The 17,967-nt window shown below is 38.5% G+C and overlaps 1 protein-coding gene across 1 annotated transcript; it reads left to right on the top strand.

Moving 5' to 3' along the window:
* Positions 1 to 1,721: 1,721 nt before the first annotated feature.
* On the top strand, positions 1,722 to 4,446 carry LOC148019544 (cytochrome P450 78A4-like). Its single transcript, XM_087699510.1, has 2 exons — positions 1,722 to 3,022; positions 3,323 to 4,446. Exons 1-2 carry the CDS (start codon positions 1,910 to 1,912, stop codon positions 3,950 to 3,952), a joined length of 1,743 nt encoding a protein of 580 aa, XP_087555636.1. The 5' UTR covers positions 1,722 to 1,909; the 3' UTR covers positions 3,953 to 4,446.
* Positions 4,447 to 17,967: the final 13,521 nt, after the last annotated feature.

Raw genomic sequence — 17,967 nt, 5'->3', positions numbered from 1 at the left:
TCGCTCTTTATCCCTCATCAACCATTCATTCCACTCCTCATCTCTAAATGTTATATTTCCCTATCACACTCTTTTGTTGCCTACACCTCCTTTGGAAGAGCGACCATCCACATTTGGAGGTGCCACTTTGCTTCTTGATGATGCCACTCTATTGCTAGATGTTGTTGTGACCTATTGAGAGTGTTGTCAACCTATTGGACTACCACCCTAACCCATAGGAGCCATCACTAGTTGAATCTAACTATTACTCTACTGATCTACCACACCTTGAGCCATGCAACCTATCTTTTTCTTACAATACCATGTATTTTGCTACTCTTGAGGCATATCAGTTGATGCCTCATATTCTCTTCTCATTTGTTGATGTTGATATTACTTTTAGCCAACAAACGTGCATCCTACTACTTAGAGTCATCATTGACATCATGTTGTCATGAGGATTGTATTGCACTCCCTCTATTATGATCCATATCATTCCTTTTATTATGTAGAGTCTTCACCAATATCTTGCTATCTAGAGAAGCATTGCAAACCCTACCATTCCTTTACAAGGGGATTGAAGGAATAACAATACCCTATTGTGCAGTCTAGTAGTGAGGTGAGTATACCCCCACTAGGATATTTTGTGATTGTAAAATGGTTTATGCCTAATTGAGTCTTATGCACTTTAGTTTCAAAGGTCTAATAGGATCTATGCTCTAGTTTGTCAACCATGCTTGTCCTATGGGTGCATAGAATGAGTCTCTGCCATTGCATGAGCACTAAAAGGGATCATGCAAAAATAGGGTAAGAAGTTCTAGCACATGATTGAATAGAAAAAATAATGAAAACATGCTAATGATGCAGATTCGTTGCTACCATAGCTTGCCAATTGTTGACATTAAAATGACTTGCGCTTTATTGCTCATTGACTCATTTATCTTGTCATTTTGAAGAGGATAATGGGGCTAGAAGTCCCCCTTTAACCTCTTTGCCCTTTAGCATGATGGTTCAAAGTGGGGATAGAGGAGCCACTCCATGCCTCAAATTTGAAGGGCTTGTTGCACAACTTTTCATTTGGAAGGGCTTTGAGCAATTATGCTTTTCTTTTTTATGAGATGGGAAGGGCATATACCTATTTTCTTAAATTTATTACTATCATTTGAAGGGCAATATATTTATACCCTTTTTTGAAAGGGTAAAACCCACATTCGAAGGGTGTTGCAAAGTTTGCAACCCTCAAATTTTAGGCGTAGCAAGTGCTCCCTCCCTCCCTCCCTCTCTCTCTCTCTCTCTCTCTCTCCCCTTAACCAAAAGAAGGGCTCCAAGGCCTAAAATTTGAAGGTTGCAACACCTTTCAAAGGGGGTTTTGTCATTCTGGAGAAGGGTGATACATATATTACCCTTCAAAAGAAATGTAAGAATTTTAGAAAAATAGTTATATGCCCTTCCAAAATCCAAACTCTTTAAAAAGAAAAGGAGAGGCCGTGAGACCTCTAGGCTCTAAGACCTTCTAAATGAAAAGTTGGGTAGCCCTTCAAAATTGAGGGCAAAGGAATATGAAAGCGAAAGCGAGGGTAGGCTCCAAGGAATGAGGAATGAGTAGAATCGCCTTTGGGGTCCGCTGCCCAAATGCCGATATTCTGTGGGCGGACGAGAGAGAGAGAGAGAGGGAGAGAGAATTACTTGTCACGTGCCTACAAATAGCCTATGTGGCGCCGCCTCTTACAGCACAACACCCATTGCCCCAACGCACCTCCCCACCGGGCCGCGGCTCTCTCCTCCCCCCTTCCCCTTATTGAAACGTTAGCGACATTCTCTTCTGCTCATCAGCCATACCGACCATCCTCTAAATACTTCGCCATTGAGAGCGCGCGCGCACACAAACATACACGTACACACGCGTATCATCGTCACCATCATCTTCCAAATGGCTAGCAATAACGGCCCAGTCGAGAGCCATCATCCGGGGCTGTGGCTGTATGCGCTGCCGCTTCTCTGCAAACCTGCATCCCTCTCACAACACCAGCTGCAGCATCAACAGCAATTATGTTCGTCGTCATGGGCTCAAGTCTTCCTTCGTACAGCAAGCGCAGCAGCAGCAGGAGGTCCGAGCGCCTTCTCTGTTTGCATCCTGGGCCTGGCTCTCCTGTCCCTCTCCATCGCTCTCCTGCTCATCAAGTGGGCCTCCCCCTGTGGCCCCGCATGGGCTTCCTCCTCCTCCGCCTGCAGCCTGCGCCGCAGGGGGGCTGTGCCCCCCGGCCCCCGCGGCCTCCCCCTCTTGGGCAGCCTCCTCGACATGCGTGGCCTCGCCCACCGCCGCCTTGCCTCCCTTGCCGCCTCCCACTGTGCCCTCCCCCTCATGGGCCTCAGCCTCGGCCACACCCGTGCCGTCGTCGCCAGCACGCCTCCCACTGCCAAGGAGATCCTGACCAGCCCCTCCTTTGCTGACCGCCCCCTGAAGGAATCCGCCAGGCAGCTCCTTTTTGATAAGGCTATCGGATTCGCCCCGCATGGCGAATACTGGAGGAAGCTCCGGCGTATCGCTGCTTCACATCTTTTCTCCCCACGGAGAATAATGCTCCATGAATCGCACAGGCGCGCAGAGGCTGATGCAATGCTAGATGGCATTGCTCAAGAGGCCTGTAGGTGCCAGGGTGGCACTGTGTCGGTGCGCCCCTTTCTGCAGCAAGCATCCCTCAACAACATCATGTACACTGTGTTTGGCAGGAGGTATGAGTTTGGGAACCCTTGTGACGAGGCCCGGGAACTGCAGATTATGGTGAGGGAAGGCTTTGAGCTGCTGGGAGCATTCAATGTAGGGGATCACTTGCCTGCTTTTGAAGCTCTTGATTTCCACTGCATTAAGGCACGATGTGAACAGCTTGTTCCACGGGTTAATGCTTTTGTATCAAAGATCATCCAGGAACACAGACAATGTCGAAAGGGCAAATATGAGTTTGGTTCGGATTTTTTGCACGTGCTGTTAGGAATGCAAGAAGAGGAAAAGCTTGGCGATGCAGAGATCATAGCCATACTGTGGGTAAGCATTACTGAGCATACTCTTTCGACTGTTTATGTATTGTGGGTAAGGATGTCTGAGCATACTCTTTCGAATGCTGTGTAGAACCGTGCGAGCTCATTTGATGCATATGCTCGCAATCAATAATTAAGAATAGATGTTCGTCATAAGCACACTAACTAGCATAGTCTGGGACTCTGGGTTTTAGGTATTGTTTTGAATGCCTACTGTATGGTTCTGAGAGTGTGTGTATACTCGGATATGAATTTCTCTGTGTGACTGCATATTGTTAATGGTGTGCAGTATTTTTCTGAATTGCAGGAAATGATATTTAGAGGTACAGACAGCGTGGCCATATTGCTTGAGTGGATACTTGCGGAACTGGTGCTACATCCAGATGTGCAGGAAAAAACAGCACAGGAAATTGATGAGGTGGTAGGCAAGGATCGGCCTGTATGTGATTCTGACATAGTCCGGCTACCACACTTGCAAGCAGTTGTTTATGAGACATTGAGGTTGCACCCGCCAGGGCCCCTTCTATCATGGGCCAGGTTGTGCACCCATGATGTACAAATCGGTGGATACCATGTGCCCGAGGGAACGACGGCCATGGTGAACATGTGGGCAATCACTCATGACCCCAGCATATGGGTGGATCCCCTGACGTTCCAGCCAGACAGGTTCTTAGTCCAAGGGTATTCTTCCCCAAATATTGACATCAGAGGTGCTGATCTCAGACTAGCTCCCTTTGGGGCTGGGAGGAGGGTTTGTCCAGGCCGAAGGTTGGGATTAGCGACAGTGAATCTCTGGTTAGCACGATTTATCCAGCGATTCCAATGGAGAGCAGATGAGGGGAAGGGAGTGGACTTAACAGAAAATCTGAAGCTCTCCTGTGAGATGAAAGTTCCTTTGTCTGTGTGTCCAGTAGGTAGAGATTATACGTATCAGTAGAGAGCTCACACACACACACGTGTTCTCTCCCGTAGCTAGAGATCATGCTTAGTAGTAGTGCCTCTCACTCACACACACGTTCTCTCCCGTGAGATGAAAGGTCCTTTGTCTGTGTGTCCCAGTAGCTAGAGATCATACTTATCTACTAGCAGAGTCTCTCACTCAGACACACACGGATTCTCTCTCCATTTTCAACATAAACTCATATACAACACTTGTTAGAGCACCGTCCCGCATTACATCTCACTTTCAGAGTTTAACAGCAGACCTCTCCCTCTCACACATTTTTGACACAAGCTCTTCTTTTTGGATCGAAAAGCATTGGAATCCTTCATTGCCCTCGGTCCCCCTCCTTCCCTTCACGGGGGGGCCCTGCGCGCAAGTCCTTGTATAATACACTGTTGTAGCTTTCAATCGCTATCAAAATCGAACTATACACTTTTTTGGACCTCGCCCTTCGCTCAATTATCATCGTCATCATCAGATAAGTATCAAACAAGGCCTTGAATATGAATTCAAATATCTTTTCTTTTCGCAAGAGATGTGGTGGCGGGGTTTTGGGAAAGTGGATAAAATCCGTTTTTTTGGTTGTATCTTCGGAAAGACGGCTGGAACTGTTTTCTTTTCGGCCTCATTTATGTTTCCTTGCCACGTGGCACTTCCCAAGCCCTGATTTGTAAACGCAACGTGTCACTAGCTCACCAGGCGCCTTGAAGGCTCTTTTGAAATCTTTTCTCTGCAGACTGCCTCTGTACGTGTCGACGCTATAAATGCGAGCCAGCCGCCATAACACAACTTCACGTGAGAGAATTGCAAAAATCTAACCAAAATAAAAGCTCTAATGCTCTCCTTCGAAATCTATACTACATTATTATTTTGGTTGGAGGTTCGGGTATTTCCCGAACCTCCATTTTTCTCCCGAACCTCCACTTCTTTTCCAAGCCTCTACTTCCAACCAAAATTTGAATTGCATGCGCATGAAAAATTTGAATTGCATCTATACTACATTATTATTTTGGTTGGAGGTTCGGGTATTTCCCGAACCTCCATTTTTCTCCCGAACCTCCACTTCTTTTCCAAGCCTCTACTTCCAACCAAAATTTGAATTGCATGCGCATGAAAAATTTGAATTGCATGCAATGGTGGCTTTAATGCCCCCCACGTCTTCCCCTCCTCCCTCTCTCATGATGAGGATGATACATGATAAATATACGAGCTGCCTTCGATTCTTCGTTGTTCAGTGTTTGTGCAGGTTGGATCGTGCGTTGGGCGTTGAAGGTTCTCTCTCTCTCTCTTGGGCGTTGAAGCAGAGCGTTGAAGCTTGAGGCGTTGAAGCAGAGCGTTGAAGCTTGAGGCGTTGAAGGTTCTCTCTCTCTCTCTCTCTCTCTCTCTCTCTCTCAATCGTTGGCCTTCGCCGCTGCCTCCGCCTCAAAAATCCACCGCCCCGTCCCCCCCCTCTGGCGAAATCCGCCCCCCCCCCCCCCCCCCGGGGCCGCCTGGGCACGCGGCCCTCCCAGTCCCAATAACCCCCCCCCCCCCCCCCCACCGGCCGCTGACGCATTTGCGCCCCCCCCCCCCCCCCCCCCCGGCGCCTGGGCACGCGGCCCCGCCCGCCCACACCCCCCCCCCCCCCCCCCCCCCCCCGGCTGACGCATTTGCGCGCCCCCCCCCCCCCGGGCGCCCTGTTCGTTTTTTATTTTTTATTAGTTATTATTACAGTTAGTTTTTTATTAGTTATTAGTTAGTTTATTAGTTATTGTTCGTTTATTAGTTATTATTAGTTTATTTAGTTAAGATTAGTTTTGTTATTAATTAATAATTAATATTGTAGATGTTAATGTTTATTATTAGTTTTGTTATTAATTAATGTTGTGTTATGTTAATATGTAGATGTTAATGTTAATAATAATATTATTATTATGTTGTTTTATGTTATGTTAATATGTTGTTTTTATGTTAATATGTTGTTTTATGTTATGTTATTGTTTATGGTAATGTTAATGTTATTGTTTTATGTTATGTTTATGTTATTGTTGTTATTGTTTATGTTATCGTTGTTAATGTTATGTTGATTGATAGTTGTGAATGTTATGTTAATGTTATTTATGTTATTTATGTTATGTTGTGTTATGTTATGTTTATGTTTATGTTATGTTATGTTGTGTTATGTTATGTTATTGTTGTGTTATTGTTATTGTTAATTAATTGTCTTCTATCCAATTATTATGTTGTGTTATGTTATGTTTATGTTTATGTTTATGTTATGTTATGTTATTGTTGTGTTATGTTAATGTTAATTTTATTAGTTAATGTTAATGTTTATGTTATGTTAATGTTAATGTTTAATGTTTAATGTTTGTTTATTTGATGATTTGATGTTATGTTATCTATTTATTAGATTATTAGTTATTTATTTATTAGTTATTATTATTAGATAGATTATGATTATGATTATTATTTTTTATATTTATTAATGTTAATGTTAATGTTAATGTTGTGTTATTATTGTTAATGTTATGTTATGTTTATGTTTATGTTATGTTATTGTTGTGTTGTGTTATGTTATGTTTATATTTATGTTATGTTATTGTTGTGTTATGTTATGTTTATGTTTATGTTATGTTATTGTTGTGTTATGTTAATGTTAATTTTATTAGTTAATGTTAATGTTTATGTTATGTTAATGTTAATGTTTAATGTTTAATGTTTGTTTATTTGATGATTTGATGTTATGTTATCTATTTATTAGATTATTAGTTATTTATTTATTTATTAGTTATTATTATTAGATAGATTATGATTATTATTATTATTTTTATGTTATGTTGTTAAATTTATTAGTTAATGTTTATGTTTATGTTAATGTTAATGTTAATGTTTAAAATGTTTGTTTATTTGATGATTTGATGTTATGTTATCTATTTATTAGATTATTAGTTATTTATTTATTTATTTATTAGTTATTATTATTACATAGATTATGATTATGATTATTATTATTATGTTATGTTGTTAAATTTATTAGTTAATGTTTATGTTTATGTTATGTTAATGTTAATGTTTAAAATGTTTGTTTATTTGATCTAATCTAATTATATCTAACTAACTAATTAGTTTTATCAGTTTATTGTTATCTTATTAGTTTATCGTTATCTAACTAATTAGTTTTATTAGTTTATTGTTATCTATCTATCTATCTAATCTTTACTAAATATTAGATAGATAGATAGATATTAGATTCTATCTAATCTAATTAGTTATTAGTTAGTTATCTAATCTAATTAGTTAGTTAGTTAGTTATCTATATCTAATTTGATTAGTTTGTTTATTTGTTTATAAGATAGATAGATAGATTACTAAATATATTAGATAGATAGATATTAGATTAGATAAACTAATAAATAAACTACTATTAGATATTGGATATTAGATTAGATAGATAAACTAATAAAACTAATCTAAATAATAAAATAATATCTTAGTTTATTTATTGGTTTACTAATTAGTTTATTAGTTTGATAATTAGTTTATTGGTTTATTTATTGTTATCTAATTAGTTTATTGTTATTATCTTTATCTAATCTAACTAATTAGTTTTATTAGTTAGTTAGTTAGTTAGTTTGTTTATCAGATAGATTTATTAGTTAGTTAGTTAGTTTATCAGATAGATTACTAAATATTGTTATCTAACTAATTAGTTTTATTAGTTTATTGTTATCTAATCTAATATCTAATCAGTTTATATCTAACTAATTAGTTTATTAGTTTATATGATGATGATGATGATGATGATGATAATGATATGGTGATGATGTTTAGATTAGTTAGATGTTAAGGGTTATTGTTGTTATTATTATTATTTATTTAGATTTAGATTTTATTTAGATATTATTAGTTTATTATTGTTTGGATATTATTAGTTTTTAGTTTATCTAATTAATTATAATATGTAATGATGATGATGATGATGATTATTATTATTATTGTTGTATTGTTTATTAGTTTATTTATTGTTAGTTTATAATTAGTTTTATTAGTTTATTGTTATCTATCTATCTAATCTAATTAGTTTGTTTATTTGTTTATTAGATAGATAGATAGATAGATATTAGATTAGATAAACTAATAAACTACTATTAGATATTAGATTAGATAGATAAACTGATAAAACTAATCTAAATAATAAAATAAATAATAAAATAATATCTTAGTTTATTTATTAGTTTACTAATTAGTTTATTAGTTTGATAATTAGTTTATTGGTTTATTTATTGTTATCTAATTAGTTTATTGTTATCTTTATCTAATCTAATTATATCTAACTAACTAATTAGTTTTATCAGTTTATTGTTATCTTATTAGTTTATCGTTATCTAACTAATTAGTTTTATTAGTTTATTGTTATCTGTCTATCTATCTAATCTTTACTAAATATTAGATAGATAGATAGATAACAATAAACTAATAAAACTAATTAGTTATTAGTTAGTTATCTAATCTAATTAGTTAGTTAGTTAGTTATCTATATCTAATTTGATTAGTTTGTTTATTTGTTTATTAGATAGATAGATAGATTACTAAATATATTAGATAGATAGATATTAGATTAGATAAACTAATAAATAAACTACTATTAGATATTGGATATTAGATTAGATAGATAAACTAATAAAACTAATCTAAATAATAAAATAATATCTTAGTTTATTTATTGGTTTACTAATTAGTTTATTAGTTTGATAATTAGTTTATTGGTTTATTTATTGTTATCTAATTAGTTTATTGTTATCTTTATCTTCTAATCTAATTATCTAACTAACTAATTATCTAACAACAATAACATAACATAACATTAACACAATTAGTTTCTTAGTTTACTAATTAGTTTATTTGTTTATTTATTGTTATCTAAATAGTTTATTGTTATCTTTATCTAATTATCTAATCTAACTATCTAACTAACTAATTAGTTTTATCAGTTTATTGTTATCTAACTAATTAGTTTTATTAGTTTATGAAAATGATGATTATGATTATGACTATTTTATTATGTTTATTGTTATCTAACTATCTAACATTAAACATTAACTAATTAGTTTTATCAGTTTATTGTTATCTAACTAATTAGTTTATTGTTATCTAAATAGTTTATTGTTATCTAAATAGTTTATTTGTTTATTTATTGTTATCTAAATAGTTTATTGTTATCTTTATCTTTATCTAATTATCTAATCTAACTATCTAACTAACTAATTAGTTTTATCAGTTTATTGTTATCTAACTATCTAACTATCTAACATTAGTTTATTAGTTTGATAATTAGTTTATTGGTTTATTTATTGTTATCTAATTAGTTTATTGTTATTATCTTTATCTAATCTAACTAATTAGTTTTATTAGTTAGTTAGTTTGTTTGTTTGTTTATCAGATAGATTTATTAGTTAGTTAGTTTGTTTATCAGATAGATTACTAAATATTGTTATCTAACTAATTAGTTTTATTAGTTTATTGTTATCTAATCAGTTTATATCTAACTAATTAGTTTATTAGTTTATATGATGATGATGATGATGATGATGATGATGATAATGATATGGTGATGATGTTTAGATTAGTTAGATGTTAAGGGTTATTGTTGTTATTATTATTATTTATTTAGATTTAGATTTTATTTAGATATTATTAGTTTATTATTGTTTGGATATTATTAGTTGGATATTATTAGTTTATCTAATTAATTAATTATAATATATAATGATGATGATGATGATTATTATTATTATTGTTGTATTGTTTATTAGTTTATTTATTGTTAGTTTATAATTTGTAATTTATTGTGGTCTTATTTTATTTAGATTTAGATTAGACAAGATAAACGTTTTAGGATATGTGGGTAAAACTATCCTTTGTCTCATTGATTGCAATTCGTAGGGCATTATTCAAGTTAGAAAACTATTGTTAATTATATTACTATTTACTTATTCGTGGTCGTGACTTTCATTGTTGAGAGATACAACTATCCTTCAGATCAACTCATTGCGATCTGTGGGGTTGGCATGGATGTGGTAGCCCTTCATGGCATTAAAAATTCGTTATTGACGTTTTTAAACTTAGGAGATTGTTTAGTGTGTGATTTATAATTTCATTGGCAGGGGTGGGGTATGATTTTCTAAGAAAGGATATTAGTTGGTGTGCACCGTGCAATGTTAGGTGCACCACCTAAAATACCAACTCATTGGTCATTGTGGCGTTGGCTTTGATCCTTGACTTTTCTCATTATAAAATGGATATATTCATTGTGACAAAAAGCCTAATGTCTCAATTAGGAAGCCATGAGAATTTGCTTGAAATCTAATCCAAATGCATCTTGAAGACCCACTTGAGTCCTGTGTGGGATAAATCTAATGTCAATCTAATGTCATCTACGATCTTTCACTGTTTGAGCATTGGAAGTTAATGCACGTATGTTTAAATTTAATGCATTGGAAGTTAATCTAATGTCATCTAGGATCTTCCATTCTTTTTAATTTTTAAGATAAGATAAGAATAGTTGATATGCACTTGGATGTTGACGTACTATATTGAAGAGCGGAAATACTATTATGTCCCTGTACCATCAACAAGACGAAGAGTGGCGATCGGACTTGCTTTGCCTGGCCATGCTATGTTGGAGAGTGGAAAATTTTCCAATTATTTCTCAAAGAAAGAAAAGCTTCGTTTTGGTTAGACCCTATGGGAACTGTAAATTTTTTTGTAACATTTGGATGTAGATGCATAGGCACAATCATGGAGTGACACTTTGTGGTTTGTTGATACTTGAAATTGTGGTGCAAGGTTATTGGTGTAGTCTCTAGAAGAAACTTTGGTTTCGGGCTTTGCTTCACCTATGTGGGTTATTAATACTGGGAGTTTGCATGCAATGCTTGGACAAACTTAAATTTGTGGTGTGGCTCATATATCTTTTATTTGTGGTTTGTTTCACCGTAGGAATGTTATTTCTCATTGTAACATCCAAGGATACAAGTTGTTTCTATAAGTTTTGCAGAGCAAGTATAGATACAAGTCTATAAGTTTGGTGCATGGTCATTGCATGTATATATGAGTCTATGTACTCCTTGATGCAAATGCATATTTGGTCTTTTATACATGAGAGAGAGAGAGAGAGAGAGAGAGAGAGAGAGAGAGAGAGAGAGAGAGAGAGAGAGAGAGAGATGTTCCATACATAGTGCATTCGACTCCATTGAATGCAATTGATTTAGGAGTGATTGAGTGAGTGTGGATAGAGGGGGGAGGTGTAAATGGGATGAGAGATAGAGGGGTTGTGAGTAGAGGAGAGTAAAGCATGCGATGTTTTTGTGATAGCATTATCCACTGTGCGATAGGGAAGTGAAGCTGCCGTGCGATATAGAGGAGAGTAAAGCATGCGATGTTTTTGTGATAGCATTATCCACTGTGCGATAGGGATGTGAAGCTGCCGTGCGATATAGAGGAGAGTAAAGCATGCGATGTTTTTGTGATAGCATTATCCACTGTGCGATAGGGATGTGAAGCTGCCGTGCGATAGCACGGCAGCTTCACTTCCCTCGCACCCCGCTTCGCGGCAGCGAAGCTGCCGCGAAGCGGGATAGCGTTCCTTGCGCGCGAAGCGCGCCAGGAACGCTAGTTCGCTTTAAAGAAAGCCATTTCCTTTCTTAGGGCTCGGTCGCGCCAGCGCAGCGCCAGTGGGGAGGGCGAGGGAGCCTGGAAGCCACAATAAGCTCCATTGATAATTGGAGTGTTATTGCACGTAGGGCTGGTAGAGCTCACGTGGGTGGCCCAAATTCCTCCCTACCGCTTTCACCTTCGGTTAAAATGCTTTCCTATTGAAATGTGCCAGCAGTGATTGAGTTTATTGATTGGTGGATGATCATTCACTACCTACATTCTTTTTTTTCGTCAAGACGGAAAACTATGTTAAAATTGATGAAATTACATTTCAGAGACTTTTTTTTTTTGCAGGAAGTCTAACCTTAGACTTTTACCATACTACACATGTTAATTGCAAAAAGGTGTATCTAGACCCTTAGCTAACTCTTGCTTTTCATATTATTGGGGGAATTTTTATATCGCCCCCTAATAATATGTCTTTCCAAAATATAGTCATCGGGTGGTAAGGGTAGATTATGACCTAAAAAAATTTCAACACATTAGTATTAACCTTATAATTTAACAAGAAGTGGGGGACAATTTCTTCCTATATTTTGCACCTAGGGAAGATATCGTTTCCTATTCCTAGTTTCTTTGCTTTGTTTGTTAGTCCAAATTGCCTTTAGTAGAATTTGTCAATCAAGACATGAGGCCTTGAGTTGGATATTTGAACCCCAAATCATTTGAAATATGTAAAACCATTAGTGTTAATTCTAGTAGAATCCCCATCTTTAATTTAGCTTCTTGTTTTGTTAGTTGGGGTATTTCCTAAGATTAGGTAGAGGAGGTAGGGGTTTTGTTATTTGGCCAACATATGCCTTTGTAGTTTGACTCCATTTTCAATTGTATTGTCTTGCAAAGGGTGGGTCCCCAACAGTTAATCTATTGGAGAATCAATTGAAGTTTCTCATCCTTGAGGTTGTATTATTGTTTAATAAAATCTGTGTATGCCATTCATGATGTTCATAGTTCCAAAGCTCCTCCCACTTGTTTAATCCTTTTCTTGGTATCTCATAGGCCAATTGAAATTGATCAATATAGCCATAGGACCATGAAAGATGCTAAACCAAATTGAGTTAGATGCATTCCAAGGGAAGGTGAAGTTTTGGATTGAAGAAAAAGATCTTTTAGCTCCTTATGAGGTTGCCAGGTAGACCATACAGTCTTGCTAACATTAGAGTAGTCTTTGATCATAAAGTGGATATTGTTAAACACTATAATCATGGGCTCTTGATCCATTCACCTTGGCATTTCCTTAAGTTGAAACTTCTTGAAGTTGTGTAGGATTAACATGACCCAATCTTGGTTGTAACATCCTTGCTGGCTGCGGCCCATAGGAACCCCCCTCGTTTTTATAAAAGAAAAATGAAAAAATTTTAAATCCTTTTCTCTCCCCCCTATTGTCACCAAACAGGTGGCAAGGGGGGAGAGAGGTCGTCAACGTGGAGAGAGCCATTGATGATGATGTGAAAGGAGTGGAGAAGGATGACGATCACGACGAGAAGAGGTAGACTGCATGATGGTAGCTCCACCTTGGCCACCCACGTGGAAGGGAAGGCCTCCATCATCATCCCCCCCCTCCCCCGCGTAAAAAGGAAGTAGAGAGGATACCACCTTTTTGCCCCTTTCTTGCCACCAGGAGAGAGAGAGAGAGAGAGAGAGAGAGAGAGAGAGAGAGAGAGAGAGAGAGAGAGAGAGAGAGAGAGAGAGAGAGAGAGAGAGTGATAGAAAGAAAGAGGGAGAGAAGAAGAGAGGCGAGAAGAGAGAGGAGAAGAAGAAGAAGAGAGAGAGAGAGAGAGAGAGGAGAAGAAGAAGAAGAGAGAGAGAGAGAGAGAGAGAGAGAGAGAGAGAGAGAGTGATAGAAAGAAAGAGGGAGAGAAGAAGAGAGGCGAGAAGAGAGAGGAGAAGAAGAAGAAGAGAGAGAGAGAGAGAGAGGAGAAGAAGAAGAAGAGAGAGAGAGAGAGAGAGAGAGAGAGAGAGAGAGAGAGAGAGAGAGAGAGAGAGAGAGAGAGGGGGGTGAGAGAGAGCGAGTGATAGAAAGAAAGAGGGAGAGAAGAAGAGAGGTGAGAAGAGAGAGGAGAAGAAGAAGAGGGAGAGAGAGAGAAAGAAGGGGGAGAGAGAGAGAGAGAGAGAGAGAGAGAGAGACTTGTATCTCTTTTTCCCATTACCCGCGAATCACTCACTATACCTTTTCTCGCGAGACTATTCCCCACATGCAAGCCTAATTCTCTCCCCAAATTGGCCCCAATAATCGAACCAAGGTGTAGAAGTCTTGTGCGACTCGTGCCTAAGGAAGACGAAGACCGAGAATGGCCCCCAACGGAAAATATCGCTCATGAACGACAACCCCACAACGAGCAATGAATCCTCGGGCAAGAGCACCACTGCCAACCCAACTACGGTACCGGTTGTAAGCAATGTATTTCCAAATAAATAGATGCTTGTTTTGATTCTTACATGAAGTACATCAGATGCCGCACGAGAATTAGGTCATGGGAAGGGATAGGTTTCATCTCATACATTCAAAGATAAAGTTGCAAAGCGTGGGCATCAAGAGAAGTTAATTGTATCTAGATGCTATGCGACAAACTCACACATAGCATGATAGCATTCCAAGGTATTGCCGACTCTTCATTTCTGGAAAATAATAGATAAGTATTTTACCACACTGAAAGTACGTTGAGCTTGCATGCTTGATAGATCGCATGGTAAGTAACCTAACCTAGAGGAAATTCAATCTCGAAACTCTAGTGCGTAGTTAACACAAACAATGATCATAAGGATTAGATCTAAGATGCCTTGAGATCCGTCTGATAGCAACTATGTTATCAATCCTATTCGGGGTTGGGCTAAATGCAACAACAACCTTAGGGCAAGTGAAGAGCTCAAGGACTAGGAACCCGTAAGTCAAAGGAAAGATCGATACTTTTGTACTTGTTGGGAAAAAAGTCAGGTTGTCGATCAAAGTAAGTGCTCAATAGAATTTACATTCTTGCATTGTTGTATGAGACCTTGGCATGTGTCTTAGGCGATGTGTTAAGTAAATTTTGCATGGAACTGCTTAGATCCCAAGAGGGAGAGTGAGTATGCAATGAAAGGGTTATTGCAATTATTCTTGCAATGTTTGGAAAGGAGTACCATTGTCTTGTTGATTGATCAAACAACATCCTAAATGCTCTTGCATTAAATTGAATGTTGGGATGTGATTGGATGCTTATTCCAAGTACTTGTGTTTGATGGTAAATGCATGGCAGTGGTCAGTGATGACAAGTTGCCATGGAAAAATAAAAGAATGTTTTCTTGGAAGATGATATTAGGCCGATTGCCTGGATTGTGCTTGATTCTTGATTGGATTAATTAAGGAATGATATTTTGTATGGGTGGATCATCTCCAAGGTCACACTGTGTTTCAACCCGAGAGGACACTACTCGATTCACGGGCTGAAGGTCGAGTGGTGAAAAGACCAACCACGAAAGTTGTGTCTCACTTCTAGGTCACTTGGGATCAATGGAGCTCTGGACACCCCTTACCTTAGTTTGGAATGGAGTTGTAGACTGCTGTGAGCCCAACGTCTAGGGCATTGGAATATTTTATTCTAGATATTGGATGGAAATTATGGTGCCATCATGTAATTTGGACCGGGTACTTTTGTTGGACGGAAGGGATACATAATTTCTCTTGTATGGGCAAGAGACAAAGATTAACATGAAGATAAGTTAAGGAATTTGTTTGAACTTGTTTGTTAAAGGATTGCTCGCTCTGTTTTCGTGTCTGTGTCATAAATTACATGAATGAACCCTGTTCCTTAAAAGGCTTAATTAAGGAAGATGATTTTGAATGTCACACATAAATGTGATATGACCTAATTAGAAAACTAAAGCTATCAAGGGAAGTGGGTGGTGGGCAGAACCCCGACGAGTCTGTCCTATGGCAGGGTGGTCCTAGAGAATTGGGAGGCTTCTCACAAGGTTTTACCATCGTTCGACCTTTAGATATGGTTAAGTTAGAATCTCGATTCATGCCATTTTAGGGGACCGGAATGGAACTATGCCCTACGGGCAGAGAGGTTGAGCGGCGTATCTCTCTCATTTCCCATTCTCTTTGAACCAAGTGCGGCATGGATCTGCTTCGACTTGGGTATCTCTATGTAAAGTAGGATGTCCAGGACTCGACGCCAGAATGCTATTAGGAGACCTTGAACACTAGGAACCCAGATTTCATGTCGATCCTAGTGGGTTCAGTCGTGGACATTCCTTTGCGAGGCGGACTTGGGAAACCCTAGGCGGCAACCCCCGTGACATTCCATAGGAGTGCCGAGCGGCGTCATTTTGACTCATCTCTTGATGGATCACTAAAAACGTGCATGTATAGCCGATAGGTGGCACATTACAGTTGGCATCAATGCGAAACTTTGTAATGATATGTAATTGATTAATATATGGTTCATAGACATATCCTAAACAAAATAACCTAAATAGTATGGCTTGATTGTTATGCACCTTTTGCATCCACAAATGCTGACATGAAAGAGAATAAATTCCTTCTCAAGGACACCCGAGTTTGATGGAGAAGGGATAGGCGTTGTAGCAGAGGCGGAGATATGGATTGAGTTGATGGATGACTATTTCTCTACTTCGGGAACTGCTTCTGCCAATCAAGCAATGATAGCTAGTTGGCCAGGCTCAGATATGGTGAAAGCAATGATGCAAAGATCAAGGTATTTCTGAAGCTGTTGTCACTTGGGCTTAGTTGAAAGATGTTATACACGAACAATACTGTCTGCTAACCTACCAAAATTTGAGGATGAATGAGATCTTCAAGCTTAAGCAACTAGAATTAACCCTGGAAGCTTACTACTCAAAGTTTGTAACCCTACTAAAATACGTGCCACTTATGGATATTGCACAGCAAGTATCCAAGTTTTGCCATGGCCTAAACACTCCTCTAAACCACCGTCTTGAAGTAATGCGTCTAATGGACTTGCAAGATGCATTACTCCAAGTGAATCCAATCATCCAAGAACTTAATTTGGGCGATTGTGACAAAGATGATTCTCAAGATCAAGGCAAGAGATGCCATACGTGCAGAGAGATAGGGCACATTCGTAGGAGATGTCCCTACCGTCAATGCTTACACTGTAATGAGCTGGGACATGTCCAAGTAGACTACCCTAACCTAAGTCCCAAAGACATTGAATCTCCAAGGAAATAGGGCTACACAAGTGTAGTCTATAGATACATAGAGGAGTCAGATGAAGACAAAGACCTAGAGCCTACTACACCTCTTCAGGATGATTAAAAATCCTAGAAATTCTATGAACATGTAATGCAACCTATATCGAGAATAAATCCTACTCTTGTACCTATGGTTAACTGTAATAATATGAGTTGCACTACATAAGTCATTAAGAGTAGAGCAGTGGATGCATGATGAGTCCTAACTCACATGTCCTAAGCCCCACTAATGCTTGACTTCCCCAGTTCTTCCGAGATGAGGACATCTCAAGTTCTCTCAGGGGGAGAGGATGTAACATCCCTGCTAGTCGTGGCCCATAGAAACCCCCCCTTCTTATAAAAGAAAAACAAAAAAAATTAATTCCTTTTCTCTCCCCCCCCTTTGTCGTCACCAAACAAGTGGCCGGGGGGAGGGGGGGGAGAGGTCATCAACATGGAGAGAGCCGCCAATGATGGCGTGAAAGGAGTGGAGAAGGATGCTGATTGCAATGAGAAGAGGTAGACTACATGACGCCAGCTCCACCTTGGCTGCCCATGTAGAGGGGAGGGCCTCCATCACCCCGCTCCCCCCCCCCCCCCCCCCCCCCCCCCCAATAATACCCTCCTCTCCCCTATATAACCCCCCCTCCCCCCTTGTAAAAAGGAAGTAGAGAGGATACCACCTTTTTGCCCCTTTATTGCCACAAAGAGAGAGAGAGAGAGAGAGAGAGAGAGAGAGAGAGAGAGAGAGAGAGAGAGAGAGAGAGAGAGAGAGAGAGAGAGAGTGTGTGTGTGTGTGTGTGTGTGTGTGTGATAGAAAGAAAAAGGGAGAGAAGCAGAGAGGTGAGAAGAGAGAGAAGAAGAAGAAGAGGGAGAGAGACAGAAAGAAGAAGGAGAGAGAGAGAGAGAGAGAGAGAGAGAGAGAGAGAGAGAGAGACTCTTCCCTTTTCCCCTTCTAAGAGGGTGGCCACATGTATCTCTTTTTCCCATTACCCGAAAATCACTATACCTTTTTCCGTGAGACGATTCCCCACCCGCAAGTATAATTTTCTCCCTGAATTGGCCCCACTAATTGAACCAAGGTGTGGAATTCTTGTGCGACTCGCGCCTAAGGG

Source organism: Lygodium microphyllum, chromosome 19 (assembly GCF_053477565.2).
Source record: "Lygodium microphyllum isolate KBCC chromosome 19, Lygodium_microphyllum_v1.1.10, whole genome shotgun sequence".
In the NCBI taxonomy this organism is placed as follows: Eukaryota; Viridiplantae; Streptophyta; class Polypodiopsida; order Schizaeales; family Lygodiaceae; genus Lygodium; species Lygodium microphyllum.
The sequence above is the reverse complement of the archived record's forward strand: the minus strand, read 5'-3'. Positions and strand labels throughout refer to the sequence as shown.